This window comes from Tursiops truncatus, chromosome 7, assembly GCF_011762595.2.
Source record: "Tursiops truncatus isolate mTurTru1 chromosome 7, mTurTru1.mat.Y, whole genome shotgun sequence".
NCBI lineage: Eukaryota > Metazoa > Chordata > Mammalia > Artiodactyla > Delphinidae > Tursiops > Tursiops truncatus.
The window spans coordinates 108564684-108582239 of record NC_047040.1 but is presented as its reverse complement, the minus strand read 5'-3'; the positions used below and the strand labels follow the sequence as shown (position 1 = coordinate 108582239).

Sequence of the window (17556 nt, the reverse complement as noted above, 5' to 3'; positions counted from 1 at the left end):
TTTACATATTTACACACTCATCTAACCACCTCTTAGATCAAGATACAGAGTGTTTTCAGCACTCTAAAGATTCCTTCCTGCCTCTTTTCCACCTAAGCCTTCTATTAGGTAGTTTAGACTTTCCAAGATATTTTCATTAAATTATTTTTCCTTTTTTTCTACTGTTCTTTATTTTGTCATTTTGTGGTTTCTATCATCTCACTTTCCCTTAGTGGAGCTTTCTTAATTTCCTTTCCTTGATTTGCTTCTGTACTCTTTTGAAAATAATGTTTTACTATTTTTTCTGATTAGCTTCTTTTACTAGTTTCCTGTTACATAACAGAAGTTAGTGTATAAAGAGATAGTATTGTGTATTACTACAATCACAATCTGAATGTGATTCACAGTTTTAGCTGTTAGCAGCCATGTAAATCACATTACTGTGGTTGTGTCCTCATGTGTATAATGGGGATTAATAATAGTACCAACCTACTAAGTTGCAAGAAATAAATGGGTTAATTCATAAGAAGCACTTAACTAGTGCCATAAAGAGTGTTCAGTGGATGCCAGCAATTATGTCATTTCCAAAGGTAATTTCGGAGCCTGTTTCCCTGTCTCTGCCTATTTAAGGATTAAAATGGTTATTTCAGAAGTGTATTCTACTTTTCTCATTTAAATATTTTTCATCCATTGTCATTAGTTTTTACAGTAGTACAAGTTTTTATTTACAGGTAGTCCATAAATATGAACACTTGTTTAAACAGAGTTGTCATGATTTTCCAATGTTTTCAGGTGTAAAAAATTCAGCGCTTAGAATTGGGCAAAGAGTAAAGGGAAGTTTAGATCTTAAGATCTCATATGGAAACATTTAAAGATTCTATTTTAATTGTTAGATGAATTGAATATTTAATGATTACCTACTGGTCAAGATGCTGTGCTTGATTCTTTTGCTGATATATTTACAAGGCATGATCTTGTCTCTTAAGCAGCATTTTCAGCATTTCCCTAGTTCTTTCATTTCTTCAGATGTTTTGTAAATTGGCCTAGTACTATGGTGAAATAGTGCTGAATAACTGAAATCCAGCAGTCTTCACAGCTTATCACACTGCAGCAGATTGTGGTAATTGGTGTCTAGTCTGATTCCTTGGGACAGCATTTATTTTTCTCTGAGGAAAGAACAGGTATTTTTTTCCTATTGACTGAATTTGATCACAGTTTTAAACTTCAGACTCCATTTAGCAATATAGTAAAGTTGGGTGAGCTAGTGATAGCTCTGGTAAAATGTCATTTCTGTTTGTCATCTTTGATGAGGAATGTGATAAGCAGTAAGTTAGAAGTTTTGGGGAAAGTGTATTCCACATATTTTTTGTCACAATAGACAGGACTTAAATATAGAAATCTAGTATCAACTGTTTCAGCCTCCTGATCATCCTCTGTCCCCATCCCATCCAGCTTGCCAGCTGACAGCCGACTGGCTGGGCGTGTAGCCTATTCTATCCCAGAAGTCTTTGGTGGAGTTTGTTACAGGGTGGGATCTAGATCCTTACATAGGATGTAGCAGACATGGGCCCGACTGATAAAGTGATTCTAAGAGCAAACAGGATGATATTACAGGAGGTATTAGAAGTTAAAGAGCATTCATTGTAAGTTTGATGATTTCTGAACATAAATCCTGCTTCTTTCTTGAGGTCATATAGTACACCACCCGCTTCTAATGTTCTTTCTGTAGGCCCTCAATGTTTTGAAATACTTCAGAAGTTTGGTGTTTTTAATATTTTACATATTTTTTGTAATGGTCAAATCAGATCATTTAATTTAGTTTTCAGAGATTTATGGAAACTTCCATTTACATCTTTTTCAAGTGGCTTAGTCTAATTTTTTAGGACATTTTTAGTTTTACAGATTTAATGTTTTAATGTGCCATGCAAATGTAAATCACCAAGGGTCTTCTGGGTAAAAATAAAATCTTTATTAAAACAAAGATTCAAGAGTACACTAGGCATTTTGTTTGGTTTATTAAATTCTAGCAGAAAAATCATTAAATGTTACTATAAAATACTTTAACTTTTTGAATTGTTTTAAATGTAGTTTTTTCCTTTTTATTTTGTACCTTTTTTTTTTTAGGGGTATAATTGCTTTTGTACCTTTTTTTTTTAAAAAAAAGGAAAATCTGCTATCCTTCCACCATGAGGAAATAAGATGCTGACACAGCTCTGTTTTGGGAATTGGATATTTAGAGATTGAAGCCCGTGAGATGATAGGTGCTTGAAAGACTCAGTTTGGTAGAGGAGAGTTTCAGTCCTGGAGGAGGCTCACCAAGGACCGTGATAATTGTAAAGGACAAGGCTTGGCACTGTTATTAAGGTCTAGACTGTAAAGAGCGAGTAGTCAATATTGTGGTGTTTCCTTCATCATTATTTTACAATCACATTTGAAATAAATGTGCTAAAATCCAGCAGGCAATAAACTTGCATTTCTTGAAAAAATAAATTTAGAAGAGATTTACGGAGGAGGTTACTGTAAAATGTAACTTATGAATATTTAGCCCGTTGTTCCCTAAAATCTTTTATTACCTCATTTACCACAAACTTCCTTTTCCTACTGTAAGTTACACAGACATTACATGGTATAATATATATTGTCTTTGAACAAACTTTTTTTTTTTTGAACAAACTTTTAAACATTTTTTATTGCTATATTGAAGTCATGGTTTTCAACTGCATGATGGCATCAGAAGATGAGTTTAAATCATTGCTCCTTCTACTTGTTGAATAACCAGGTTTTCATGATCCATAAAAAGTAAATGGTAATGCCTGTATAACAAGGGAAATCAGATTGTAATATATGCAGCACTTTGTGTGCTACATGTTAGAGGGCAGTGGTGGTAAAAATGTTTTCTCTCACGCAAAATGCCCACACAATGTAGGTTCCTAGGAAATGATGTGCCTTTGAAGACAATGACTTTCATGTTTGGGATCTCAGACTCCAAACTTACATCTTCTGTGGCCAGGAAGGACACAGTAGACGCTAGGGGAACAGCATACATTTACCCATGTCCCCAACCTTAGACATGAAAATCTTCCGGTTATATCTGGAAGGTAAGTAATGGGTGATTTTTTTTTTCATAGTTTTTTTCTTTCTTTTTTTTTTTTTTTGTGGTACGCGGGCCTCTCACTGTTGTGGCCTCTCCTGTTGCGGAGCACAGGCTCCGGATGCGCAGGCCCAGCGGCCATGGCTCACGGGCCCAGCCGCTCCGCGGCATGTGAGATCTTCCCGACCCGGGGCACGAACCCGTGTCCCCTGCATCAGCAGGCGGACTCTCAACCACTGCGCCACCAGGGAAGCCCTCTTTCTTTCTTTTAAAGTGGATTTTATAGTTGATAAGTTAAAAGATGTTTTCTGTTTTTTCTTTGGGCCAGAGAGGGGCTTTTTAAAAATTATTATCCTCAAGTTCTTTAAGACTTCTAGATTTTAACTTTTGTGTTAAACATATAGTTATGAATAGATTAGCTTTAAAAAATTTTTTTTGACAAAATGCTGATTTTAGTGTCTAGTAGATTTGTTTGTGTTATAGAAACTTGTTTGTTTTAAGTTGGCATTCTTGGTTTTTTTAACCTCTGGATGTGATTAATTCTTACAAAAGTAACATTCAGCTGTAAATTGGGAGATTTTTTTGCACATCTAAAAAAATCTTTCAGTGGAAAAGTACATATGAAAATCTTCATTTTCTTCTCATACTAACCTATTATCTAGATTTTCCAGTAGTTATGGTGAGCACTTTTTTTTTTTCAGAGTTATTTCCTTCCACCTTTTCCTTACATACCTTTGGTTTTATTGTTGCTGAGTATTTTCCTGGAACCCTTTTTTAAAAATACTTCTGAATCTGCGTGTAGCCCAGATACTTGAGCATATGCCTCCAGTTGAATAGACTCTTGATGAACTCGTTCTCTTGGTCATCTTGGCTAGATAGGCTTCTCCTATGCCTTCTCAGTATGATTGGCAATAATGCTTTTTATTTTATCTGAACTCTTCAACACACACTAGCATGGCTTTGACATTGAAAGCAAAAGGGAAGAAATCTTATGCCAAAATCATCCAAAGCTGCCCTCCCTGTGAATTATGAGATGTGTATTAATAAGGCATGTTTTAGAGTCATTTTGTAACCCCAGAACACTCAGTCTGTTTTATTCTACTATTAGTATTGACAAGTGTAAGTGCCTATAGTCAGAGATCACCAGGAGCATACCTGTAGTTGAACAAATTGGGTTTATTACTCGTCGTAAGCAAAGAACACAGACCATAGGGAACCACGGGGTATCTCAGTAAGAGGATGTTATAAAGATTATATTATAGGATTTGGACTTTGGGTAATTGAGGTAAGGGTTCAAAGAAGTGAGGTCTATCACTCTTTTAGCATAAGAGAGATGTTTGGTATTTTATAGGTTTTGCAGGACCTTGTTTTTGTTTCACGTCATCGTGATCTCAGAATGACTTAATTTGATACAGATGTTCAGTGAGATTGTCCAGCAGGAGAACAACATGGTTTAGCTGTAAATGTCGGATCAGTTTTTAATAACATGGAGGCTTAGCTGTGAGCCTCAGATTAGTTCTCAGAGATCAGCAACTGCTTCACCCCCCCCCGCCCCCCCCGCCCCGCAATAGCATTTAAGTCCAACTGGCTTCTCACTATGTAGGGACCAGCTGGGGGAGGTCAGGGTTTAATAGCAGTGACCTGTTGGGTCTGTCACTTGAACAAGCTGCGGTGATACTGACAGGTATATTTTTACAAAGGCAGTTGGGAATCATGCTAGTTTTCAGCTGGCTAGAAGTAATTAGTTTTCCCCCACTATCCTAAAGTAGGACTCAGCTTGCCAACGGATGCACAAAATAAATCGAGACAAAGTGCAGGTGCTCGCAGACTACCATGGCTTGCTGCTGAGATGCTGAGTGTAGTTCCTAGCGAAGGAGCTTGGTGGCGCCACTCTTGTTGCTCAGGGTGTCCACTGCCTCTATCTCGGTTTTGCTGCAAAACAAATGCTTTTTGCCTTTTTTTGCAAAAGCAGAAATTCTCTTTGGATTTCTTTCTGTTAGCAAAAACAGGTACAAGCATACCTTGTTTTATTGTACTTCGTTTCGCTGCACTTCACAATAGTGCATTTTTCACAAATTGAAGGTTTGTGGCAATCCTGTTTCAAGCAAGCCTATTAGCGCCATTTTCCAATAGCGTTAATTTTTAATTAAGGTAGGTACATTTTTTTACGACATACTGTTATTGCGCACTTAATAGATACAGTATGTGTAAATATAACTTAAGTACTGGGAAACCAGAAATTCATGTGAATTGCTTTATTGCAATATTTGCTTAATTGTGGTGGTTTGGAACCGAACCCACAGTATCTTGGAGGTATGTCTGTACTAATGTAGATCTTTCATAAAAGCGAAGTGGTGTAAAGCGAACTTTGGAAAAGCACGGGGTACCTTTAGTGGGTAAAAACATGTCCTTTTTAAGAAATAAGATGAGTCAGTTTTGCTTCATTAATCTCTCTGGGGATCTTAGGGTTTATTTTACTAAATTTAGTGTCTAGGAATTACTTTTTCATACTTCAGGAGTTCTTTAGATCTGGGAAGAGTCAACTGTTTATTTTCTCTGTTGTCTTTGTTATTATAATACATAGCAGTATACACCAAAGGGATTTTAAAGGTTTTTAAGACTATGAACACTGTTTAAAAAAGCCTTACAATTAATAATTATAATAATTGTAAAATTCTTTATGAACTCTCAGGTTGACTTAAGGCCAAAAAAAGACCATGTTTTGAAACTCCACTCTGTAGTTTATTCATGTGCATCAAAGATCACTGAAAAGAAGTGTATATTTATTCATTTATTTAAGTAATTGCTGTGCACTGTGTGCCAAGCTAGGTGCCAGGCCCTGAGTATGGAGGAGGGAGTCAAGTACTTATTCTTGTCTTCATGAGCAATACAAGTGATAGCTGGAGATTTTTGGTTTCAAAGCATCACTTTTAATGGTATCTTAATTTCATATACTAAAGTAAGCATTGTATTATTGTATTATAGTGCATAGAAAAATATCCCTGTGATTAATGAGGTAGTTCTTACCATTTTTGTGATTTTGAAAGTGGTAGCTTTTAAAAATCATGTATTTGTGGAGCATCTGCTCATGCAAGTCTGGACATAATGTTTTTTAAATGTGAAGGTCTTCAGAACAAAATTTGTCTCCTAGGAAACTGCAAGATAGGCTTCTTCTGTTGAATCTTTACCTTGAATAATAAACTGGGAGTATTCTTAATACTGAATCTTTTTGTCATTTGGTAAAAACTGAGTAAGTTTTAATACTAGAAAAGCTAGGTTTGTAATTAAGACTTGACTATGGGTACTTATTAAAAGTATAGAGCACATTAGGATAGTGTCACATGATTAGAGAATTCAAAATGTCTAGCTCCATTAGACAAGCAAGACACACTATAGGCAAACCAGTCTCTTTATGTGGTGCTACTAGTTTTGCCATTGGTCTATAGAATTTTCCTATAGAAATAAAGAATATAATCATATTTTGTCATTGAAATCTTCATGATAGCTTTGAGTGTTCATGAGAATCTCAAAAACCTTTAAGAAAGGATTTAGATTGCAAAACTTTTGAACTCTTGATGCTTTTAGTAGAGCAGTAGTAGCATTAGAATATGGTTGATTTGGGCCAAATGTAGATGCCAGAATACATCTTCATGTAATTTAGGCACAAAGGTTTGTGGTACATTCTCTTGATTTAAAGTGTCCAGATAAGGTTTTGTAATTTAAAATTAAATCTATCTGGGCAGCAACCCATTTTCATGATCCCCACAAAACTCTTTTCCTATTATTTACTGTAACCAGTAGACTTGCATCTATGTTTTCTTTGTAACTATCCACTTACCATAAGGGTTGTTGTGAAATAGTACCAGTTTACTATGTCTTTTTATAGTCAATGTTGAGTGCAAGTCTGTTTGTAATGTGTCATTTTTTTCCTATAAAAAAGGGAGGGGTAAATTTTCTGTTTGTGTATTGCTACCTTTAAAATATAGGAGAATACAGGAATTCCCTGGTGGTCTAGTGGTTAGGACTCTGCGCTTCCACTGCAGGGGGCATGGGTTCAATCCCTGGTCGGGGAGCTAAGATCCTGCATGCCACGCGGCACAGCCAAAAAAATTTTTCCTTTTAAAATAAAGTATAGGAGAATATAGTGTAATTGCTGTTTACAGTGGTTAAGTGACAAGGAAGAAGAAATCATTAATGTTGTCGAACCTCTTCTCCAGCTGCTCCAAAATTCTGGCTACAGTCATAGTTTCTACTTGGGCAATCTTTGTTTTTTCGTCTGGGGTACTTTGAACATTACTCATCTGAGAGCAGCAGGTATGGCTTTGAATCCCAGCTCTGCTGTTGGGCAGGTCAATCTCTCTCAGTATGCGCTTCCTCCTCTGTAAAGTGGAGCTAATGGTACCTACCTCACAGGGTTGTTGTGAGGGTCCCAGAAGTACACAGAAGAAGGCACTTCTCATGTTGTAGGCATGAAGTAAATGTTGCTTAAGTCATATATGTGCTAGGAAAGATGCAAAAAGCATGGAGGGTGTAAAGAAAGTAACACATTTAAGTTAATTTGGTTTAAGAGGAAGTTGGAATTGATTAGGAAAGATATTATAAAGGGTTCATTTAAGAGGAGATGACTAGATCAAGAATTGGGATGGGTTGTCATTATCCTATTTCAGTAGTGATTCTTAGGTTTAGATGTGTCATTGATAAAATTAATTGTATTGTAAGCCACATTTAAATAAATAACATTATATTGAAATGGAACTATGACTTATTTTTTAAAGCTTTATTTATATAAGTCCTCATACTTTATTTCCACTGTCATCTCAGAATCACAGCATTACCTTAAGGCAATAATTCACTCCCACTGTTCCCCATGCACTGTCCCCAAAGTTCTGTTCCTTTTTTTGGTTGCTTGCTTGTTTGGTTTTTGAATAGATAATACGTTTGAATCTTTCCTGAGAATCACTAGCTGTTTTTTTTGAGTTCTAGTTAGGTAGATTCATATTTGGTGAATATAAGATATACTAAGTTATTCTATAGATGCAGCAGAATTTTCTTCCCGTTGCTACTTTTTACTAGGTTTATAATATCTTGAAAGGATATAACGGCCAGAAAAATGATAGATCTCTGCAGTGTGAGTTATTTGGGCATTTTAAATAGACATTTTAAGTTAGATCAAAATCACATACTCCATTTCTAGCAGTGCAGTCACATTATAAGTTCTTATTCTGTTTTTCTTCAGTCTTTGATTTTCTCCTTATATAGTTGCCTTTTCTAAAAATGAGTAGTAAAAGAAAAATCATTCTTCAAGCACGGTTAAGGTTGAGAAACCTTCACTCTGCCACATTACTTTGATTTTGTGTTTGGTATGAAGGCTGAAGATGAGAATTAAAGACCAGAAACTGAGAACTTTGTGGTCCCACACACCCCAACATCACATTGGTCCCACAGAGCACAGACAGGCAGTGTTGCTGCAGATATCTGGTTAACCGGCATTTTCTCTCTGGGAAACACTGATGACACAACTTAGTGTGGTTGACTGGCAAAGAAATGTATAAACTGCGGTCATACGTCTACACGAATGTGTTCAGAATACAACCAAGAGACTGAAGCCCACTATCAGTATGTATCTTTTAAGAAGTGTTCTCACTAGTTCAAATGGGTTTACGTTGATTTTTCCACATCGTGTCCTGTCACCGGAAAGATGACAGATGATGAGTACAAATGCAGGCTGACTTCATAACAATTACTGACCTATATGTGGATATCACTTGCAACCTTGGCTTTATTAGCAGCACCATTTCCTAACCAACCAAGCCGAAGACCACATGCAGCATTTTAAGATGCATTTTTTCCATCAGTCATGCATGACGACAAGTATATTCTGTGTATCACGTGGAAGTGAGATTTGGAGAGAATTGTAATGTCTGGATTCACACATTCCTACCATGTGCCATATGGAAGGCTGAGATCTATTATGATGCATCAGTGTTGGGGGAATGGAGGGGTGGAAAGGTAAGGAAAGAATTGGGTAGGATTAATGTTGAAGATGTTTTCTTGAGAATTTTCTGCCTTTTACAAGGGTAATAAACATTCATAAAAAGTTCAAACATTTAGAAGAAACAAGTCAGTGTCTTGCCCTCCCTGTTTCCAATCTCACATTCAGAGGTCATCACTATTCCATTAATAGTTTGGTGTGAATGTTTCTACAACTCTTACGCATATACAAAAAGAAACGGGATTATACTACATATATTCTTCTGCTGTTTGCTTTTCTCACAACACAGTATATCATGATCATTCTTCCGTGTCATTACTATTCCAGTCTTTTTAAAGTAACTGCTCTATAACATTACATAGCATGTATCTACCATAGCTTATTTTACCATTCTCAATGACAGACATTTAGGATTTGCAAGAAGTTTTACAAAGACAAAGTTGTTCACTAAGCTTCATTGTACCTTTATATTTGTTCCCACTTAAGTAAATTTTCCTTTAGGATAGAATCCTAGCAGTAAACTTGATGGATCAGAGCATGACCATTCAAACTTTTGGAAGATACTTCTGAGTTGTCCTCACCATCCTGGAGTCATTAACAATAAACTTTAAGAATGTTGTGATCCAGCCAGAAATTCTAGAGATACCATAGTCTTAACATTTGAGGAAATTTCCACCATTTAGAAATGTAAGCTTATTTTTTAAAATTTATAAATAACATGCACATATGGTAAAATATTTTCTCCAGCACCGTAGAGGGATGGAATGTGGATAATCCTTTTAAGCTAATTTGTTTATTTCCTGTGGTTACCATCAGAATTTAAAATATTTCTTGGTATATCTACCTGACACAGTGTCTGTTTACTACCTATCATGAAAGGTGAAGAATTTCAAGTAATTACACCACCAGCCTTGCCTTCTACCTTCTGGGCTTTGTTATGAATTGTAGTTGTTTTGATAGTTTCCCATATAGCTTTAAATGTTCTTAGTTCTTTACTTTTGGGGGCCACCAACTTTAGGCAATGTTCCTTGACTCACCATTACGTTACCTAAGGAAATCTATGCCCCTCAATGTCTTTTCTACTTTTCTCCCTTTTATCTCTCCAAGGATTTTTAACCAAGGTTTCAGTTCTAAAAAAAAAAAATGAAACCAATAAGTAGAATTTCGAATATGAATGAGCCTGTTGACCTCAGAAACAAGTAGTATAAGCAGGTTTATAATAAACTCTGTGGCAGTTAAAAGTTGTCCTACTTGAAGATTATCACGATCAAGTGAGACTGTTTTCTTAAATCGATTGTCCTATAAACTGTTGAAAGTAATGCCATAATTAAGTTTGCTTTAGTTTTTCTTATAATTTGTAATTACTTTCCCTTCTTTCTTAATGGCACTAAAAGCCTTTATCGTAGCAAGTTTTTAAGTTTTAATTTTGCAATTATAGTAAATGCATTTTATTTTTATTTTTGAAGATATTCTTCACCTGGTTCTCTGACTTCCTGCTCTAATTTGGACTGATTGTCTTCTGTGCCTGTGACCGCAGTCATACTGGGATTTCTTTGCCTTCCCCTGTTAAGTCCACTCTGTTTTGTTTTTCAATTTAGTTAAAAATATACTCCCCCCCTCCCCCCCTCCCGAAACAGTGCTTGAGAGGTAAATTTCAAAATTCTGATGTCTGGAGAGGTCTATAATTTGCCATCATACTTGACTCATAGTTTGTGTTTCAAATTCTAGGTGTGAAATTCTTTTCCCTCAGGATTTTGAAGGCTTCCACTATCTTCTGTCAGTTCTGCTGATGAGAAGTCATATGCTATTCCAGTTCTCATTATTTTGTAGGTACCCTAGTTTTCCCTTCTGAATGTTTTTTAAATGATCTCTTTTTTTCTGTGGACTTATTTTATTTATTATTATTTTTACTGTGAGTATAGGCATAAGATTTTAAACTTCATCTTCATTGGCTCACTTTGATCTACAATCTCAAATCTTTATTCTAGTCAAAGGGTTTTTCTTTGATTATCATTTCGTACTGTCTCTGCTTGTATTATGGAACTTGATATATGAATGTTGGACCTCTTGGAGGTATCTACCGTGTATTACCTCTTTCATATTTTCTGTTTCCATCTTCTGCTCCAAGTATTGGGAGATTTCTTCTATTTTATCTTCCAGAATATGATCTTCAGTCATGCCCAATCTGTTATTCAGCCCTTCTGATGAAATTTTTATTTTATCCACTGCCGTGTTTAATTTCCAGGACCCCCTAGTGGTTCTCTGGTCTTTTCACTTTTCATGGTGGCCTGTTTTGTTGTTTGTTTTTTTGAAATGCACATACCCTTTAAAACTTTTAGCATAGTAATCGAGGTGTGTGTGTATGAGTGTATATGTGTGTTTAGTCTGGTTGAGTCTGTTCCTATTTGTTTTCCCTAGAACCACTTAATCTGTTTCTTTTTCCTGGTCTTTCTCTTTCCTCCTGTTTGATTTTTCTCAAATGTCCAGTGATCCTTGGCCAAATATTTGAATGAAGATTTGTGTTGGTTAGTATAAGTAGCTGTTTTTCATTTCTTTTGCAGTTGAGTAAGTCCACTGGCCCAAAGGACTCTCTGCTCAATAATAGACCTCGCTGTGGACTCTGTGTGCGTGTGTGTATGTGTGTGCACGTGTGTAGTGAGCTGTGTGGGGAAGGACAGTCTTGGAGTAAACGGGCACCTGCCACAATTGCCAAAGTAAGAAAGTAAGTGTGTTGTATTCTGAGATGCAGTGCTCAGTTTATTTCACCCTTGGGTGGATGGAACTACCCTCCTTTCTCCCCTTCCCCCTCTCCTTTCCTCCTCCTCTCCTGTCTCATCTCCCCTCCTCTTTCCTTCTTTCTCTCCTCTCCCTTCTCCTTTCCTTCCTCCAGGGTCATAGTATGGCATTGGCACAAGCTTTGTGCTGCTTTTCCCTCCAGCCTTAAGTCCTGTTTGGGGATTTCTTCCCAGACTTACTATTGCTTTGTTTTAGAAAGCCGTTGTCTGGCTTTAGCTGAGTGCAGCTGTTCTATATAAATGGGAAGACAGGAGGAGGGGCCTGGGCAAGTTGCTCTGTGGAGAGTTCTGTAATTACCCTCATTACAGCATCACAGCCTTTGTCACTGAGCTGTCCTGGAGCCTAGAGTCTTTTTAAGGCCCCAACAGCCCTTTGTGTATTTTGTGTTTTATTTCTGTGCTATGGTTTATTCATCACTGAGCCCATCTATTTTTGGAGAATTGCCCACATTTAGGTTGAAGTTTTTTGAAATTTTCATAACGTTTGTGGTCAGCGACAGTCGTGGGAAATAAGTGCATCCACTGTAAATCTTTCAAAGTAATTTAGGAAGGGGCTTGCATACATAATTTAACTTAGTAGTAAAATCATGATTTATTCCAAGACTCAATTCCTTCTTCACATTAGTGACCTTGAGACAGTTTCCCTTACATCTCTCCTGGTATTCTTCCTACTTCTGTCATTTCTCCATTTCTTAAGAAATATTATACATTTAAATTTTTAATCATGTATTTCTAGTTTAAGGTAATCCATGGCATTTAGGGGAATTTAGAGTAAGTGATCAATTAAAATAACTGAAAGACACTTGAGTTAAACCTAGTATTTTTCCCATAGGTTTCTTTTTTCCTAGAAATGTGTTAATAAAAATAGAAAAAAATGTAGAGAGAATTTTCAAATATTTACTTAATAAATATTTTTAAAAAGTGATTGGTTTTATCTCAGTATTGGAGACTGCCATTTAGTCTAGCGGAATTAACAGTATTATCTGTCATCAGAAGTATTACCTGTTTTTCTTAGTTACTTAAAACACAGTCAAAATAATATAATAAAGGCAGTGATGGCCCCCATTGTAGGTTTTCCAGTTCTCAGAGAGAAATGGCATTAGATCAAATCTAATACTTAAGTTGGATGTTGGTAATTAGAACTCTGTTCTTTTTATCTTGGGTCACTTGAAGACTGAAATTTAGCGAAGTCTTAAGAAGTCTCACTTGGGAAGTACTTTCAAATCGAGCCATTTTCTGCTATCCCATACTCTGTTCACGGTAATGACAGCTCTTGCTCTTAGCTCTACATGGAAATCGCTGTCCTTACGGTGAGCTTTTTCAGGGCAGAGATTGGATCAAAACAAGAGTTCTTAAAATTTGACTATTCAAAATGTGTGCTAGGCATGATGATAAGTGCTTCATACATTTCATTTAATTCCTGAAACAATCCAAAGATTGAGTAGTCCATTTTACACATGGAAATATAAAGGCTTAGCAAGGGTTAAGTAAATTATATAAGATGGTAAATGACATTTGAAGTTTAAACAGATCAAGTTCACTTCAAATCTTTTTACTAATAACCATTGTATAGCACATGAACACTAAACATAGTACCTACATGAATTAAATTATATTTAACATATCCTTTCCTTGATTCCAAATAAAACTGTTCTGACACTGTACCTGTGCGCCTGTTGGACAAAGCTCACTTTGTCTCATGGTTATTTCTTCCAGAGGGAGGGAGTATATGGTAGATTGTAGGTGGAGATGAGAATTTTTGTGATTCACGACGCTGCTCAGAGAGGAGGGCAAACTAAAACACTGATCTGTTTTTCCTAAGAACACAATTTTGGTTTTTTGGTTTTTTTCCTCTGGGCTTTTCATCATATATTCATTCATTCATTCAACAAAGTACAAGAAGATGGCAGATTTTAAAACACCTCCACGAGGGAATAATGGTATTCTTTATAATATGTTAAGTTTAATTTGAGCTGGTTTGGATTTTCACATTTCCTAATCAGTATTATTTGGTTTCCACATTTCTAGAACGGTCAAACATTTTTTTTCTTTCTGAGATTTATGGGCAGAATTTTGAAAATTTATTATACGTCTTCATTTCATTTATAATGAGGCTTTGGCTGGATTCAGAATTCTAGATTCAAAGTTTCTCCCCCACGTTAGCACTATCAAGATTTTGTTCCTCTGTCTTCTTGCTGCCAGTGTTTTGATGAGTGTTATGGTGGTTGTGGAATGGCCCTCAGTTGGGTTTTAGCTGATATTTTTCTCATGATTGGTTTTGGTTTTATGGGATTTGGGGAGGTAGACCACAGAGGTGAAGTGCCATTTTTATCACATCAGAGCAAGAGGGTGTATGCTATCGACATGACTTGATGTTGACTTTGGTCAACAGGTTGAAGCAGTGTTTGTCAGAGTTCTCCAGTGTAAGGCTACTCTTTCTCCCCCTCTCCATACAGTTCTCTTTGAAAGGAAGTCGTGAAGCACAGCCCACACCAGAGGGGTTGGGAATTACGCTCCACATCCTTGAGGGTGAACCTAAGTTATTTGGAATTTTCACGTATGAGAAATTCAGCTCTTCTCCCCCTCTTATTTATTTATATCAGTATGGGCTAATGAATATTTTATTGGAATATGTTTTCACTACGATGGAAACTAGATAATAGGACCAGCTCCCAGTTGAGGTTTTCTCCATTATCTTATTTCTGCTTTGAAACAGAAATGAAGATAATTATCAAGATCCAGTTGGAGTGTAATGCCATATCAGAATATTCATTTGTAGGAAAAGTTTCAGTTATAGGTAGAAATCACACAATGTGCTGGGAATCATGTGATATATACTTAACCCCAGCAGTGTTTCGGGGTTCACATAACCCTTTTGTTCTGGTACAGGTAAATTTCTGTAATCTTGCCATTGTTACCTTCCTTTCTTCCAAGAGGTGAATAGTAGCAGATGGAGAGGATTATATAGGGAACCACATTTACCAAAAGTGTGCAGATATACCCAAGAATAGTAAGGCAAAACTCAGAGATTCAAAGTACAGTTGATGCTGTGCATGGCCATGATTGCCATGGGGTTAATTAATTCTACTTTGACCAAGATTATGTGTTGCTTTTATGTATCTAAACTTCAATGTAAAAAAACAGTCTCCTTAAGATGGCCAAGTGGGTGAACCATGTTTTTTACCTTGTTTTCAGAAGGAAGGCTTACTCTAGAAGTACCCTAAAGTATCATTATAAATGGTTTTGCTTTTTCTTTATTAGGAGTTTCAATCATGACTTCTGTTCATTCTTGGCCAAGGTACCTGCTGGCACTAATAACTTTATTATTAATGTCGCATAGGTACTGCACTTTCTGGTAGTCCTGCTCATTGTTTTTTTTTGCGGTACGCGGGCCTCTCACTGCTGTGGCCTCTCCCGTTGCGGAGCACAGGCTCCGGATGCGCAGGCTCAGCGGCCATGGCTCACGGGCCCAGCTGCTCCGCAGCATGTGGGATCTTCCCGGACCGGGGCACGAACCCGTGTCCCCTGCATCGGCAGGCGGACTCCCAACCACTGCGCCACCAGGGAAGCCCCCTGCTCATTCTTTTAAAGGATTTTTTGGATTTACATTTTCTTTCTGATTTTTCAAGCAATGGCTATATGCTTTTCTTCTTGATCCTTTAAAAGAATATTGTGTCATCTGTATATTACTATTGAATTATGAATGTGTGCAGAAATGTTTACTAGAGAACTTTGACTAATTACGCACATGCTCACACACACACACACACACACACATGCACACACACGCACACACCAGTGTACCCTTTCTTACAAAGGACTTTGTGACTGGTTTCTGCGTTGCGTGGGACCCCAGGTATCTCCCATCCCAGACAAATGGCTGAAGTGCTTTGATATATTGATTGTTAACATCCAGCAGTTGGGGGAGTACAACAACAATGAGGCTGAAAGAATATTTGGTTGTTGGATTCCTTTGCTTTAATCTGCTTTGATAAATATTCTCCAAAATAGCCTTGTACTTTTTTGAATACTTTAAATTTTTAATTGGACTCAGAAATTATATACTTAGTCATATATTCATAATTTTTTTCACTTTATGCCAGAAGTAGTTACATGGCATTAATCTTATGAGATGTGTGTTTAATTTCAATTTTTAACCTACTTGACAATTTCATTTAGGTCAGCCTTTGTCAGTACCATGTAAATACATGGTACAAATAAATAGAAACCATTTTACTTGCATACGCAAATTAAATATATAAGTTAAGTAGAAGATGGGCAAATTTATGATGTGCCTACCCCCTGTGCCATTTGAGTTTGTTTTTGTTTGTATACTGGATGCTTTTCTGACACCGTATGTTTAACTGTTTTTTATAACACTTTTCTGTGTTACCACTCAGCTCTGTCAAATCCTTACATTTTGCCATACTTATTTCTGAATTTTAAAAAGAAGTACACATTACACACATTGCAGATATGGTTAAAGGTCCCTTTAGTTGCTCCTCTCCTGCTCCAGAGGTGTCTGCTGACCTGAATTTAGGTTCATCATTGCCAGACCACATCCTAAGCTAGCATTTCAAAATTTCACAGATTGGTCTTTTGAGGGACTTGGAAGTATTCTGAGAAAAAAAGGCTTGCGGTCAAATTTTCACCTACAGATTTGTAATACATATTGAAAGCACTGAAGGCTCTCAGACATGAAAAGAAACTTGTCAATTTTTAAAATTCAGCATTGCCCAGCTATTTGACCGGAGAAACCCTTCCCCCATGATTCTGTGCACTGTTGTTGCTTGGAATATGCTTTGTGTAAACACTGCCTAGAGGTGTACTCTTTCCAAAATTTATTTTCCATTTAATTTTATAGTTTTTTACTAATGTAACTTTCTAGATTTAAATGACAAAGATAGTAATTACTTCCAGTTGATGTTCAGTGTTCGATCAAATTTAAAATCATTCTGCAAAAAAGGAAGGTAAAAATGTTAATAAATTGCATATTCATTGACCAACATACAAGTTGCTTATGCTCCTTAATTTTTTAAATTCTTGATTCCGCTGACCTACTGAAGTGTTTGCCTATGGACCATGGCTACACATACCCTTTGCCTTGAACTGACCTGTTACATTTTATGTTCTTGTGGCTGGAAGTAGCTTGAGTTTGTTAATGTTTGACACACTTTCTTGAATAACAGTTCTTCAGCTGTTAATGTTGTACAAGGTGGCGCTTAAATTTTGTTTGCTTTTTTTCCTTCCTGTATTAGAAAATCTTGGTGCTTTTTGTAAGCTATGTATAAAAGAAATTTTCCTTAAGATTTGTTCATATAATGGTCTGATCCAGGAAAAATAAAATGGGAAAATGGACACTATTTCTGACCTTCAAATAAAACTCTGTATCTTGATTTTCAGACTGTTCACCGAGCCTTGGGGGCATATGCATTGTCTTAAGGCAGGGCTGTTTACCTGTGTGGGATGATAGGTCCCTTAGGATCTGGTGAGGCTGTGGAGGAGAGATGAGGTTCTTGAAAAATGCACAGGGGCACAAAGTCTACATACAATTTCACAGAGGCCAGGGAACCTCCTCGGATAAGGGAAGAGTACAAAAACAGACCTTGTTCCCTTGTTGGCTCCTAGCGTTCACTGCACTACACTTTACGATTCTGAGATTGGAAATTATTAATCAACAGGAAGACTCCACTTTCTAC

At 36.7% G+C, this 17556-nt stretch overlaps 1 protein-coding gene across 19 annotated transcripts in view; it reads left to right on the top strand.

Annotated features, from left to right (window-relative positions):
- WDR33 (WD repeat domain 33) overlaps nt 1–17556 on the top strand; it is a 103615-nt gene that overhangs the window by 57377 nt on the left and 28682 nt on the right. Inside the window, exon 8 of one of the 19 annotated variants that reach the window (XM_019931850.3) lies at nt 10529–17220. The exons of 17 other annotated variants lie outside the window; for them this stretch is intronic. In XM_019931850.3, the coding sequence (XP_019787409.1) occupies nt 10529–10551 (23 nt within the window). In that variant the 3' untranslated portion in view covers nt 10552–17220. Of the gene's footprint in view, nt 1–2143; nt 7826–10528; nt 17221–17556 lie in introns of those variants that run through there. One more of the 19 variants, XM_033860316.2, reaches the window with a different exon arrangement.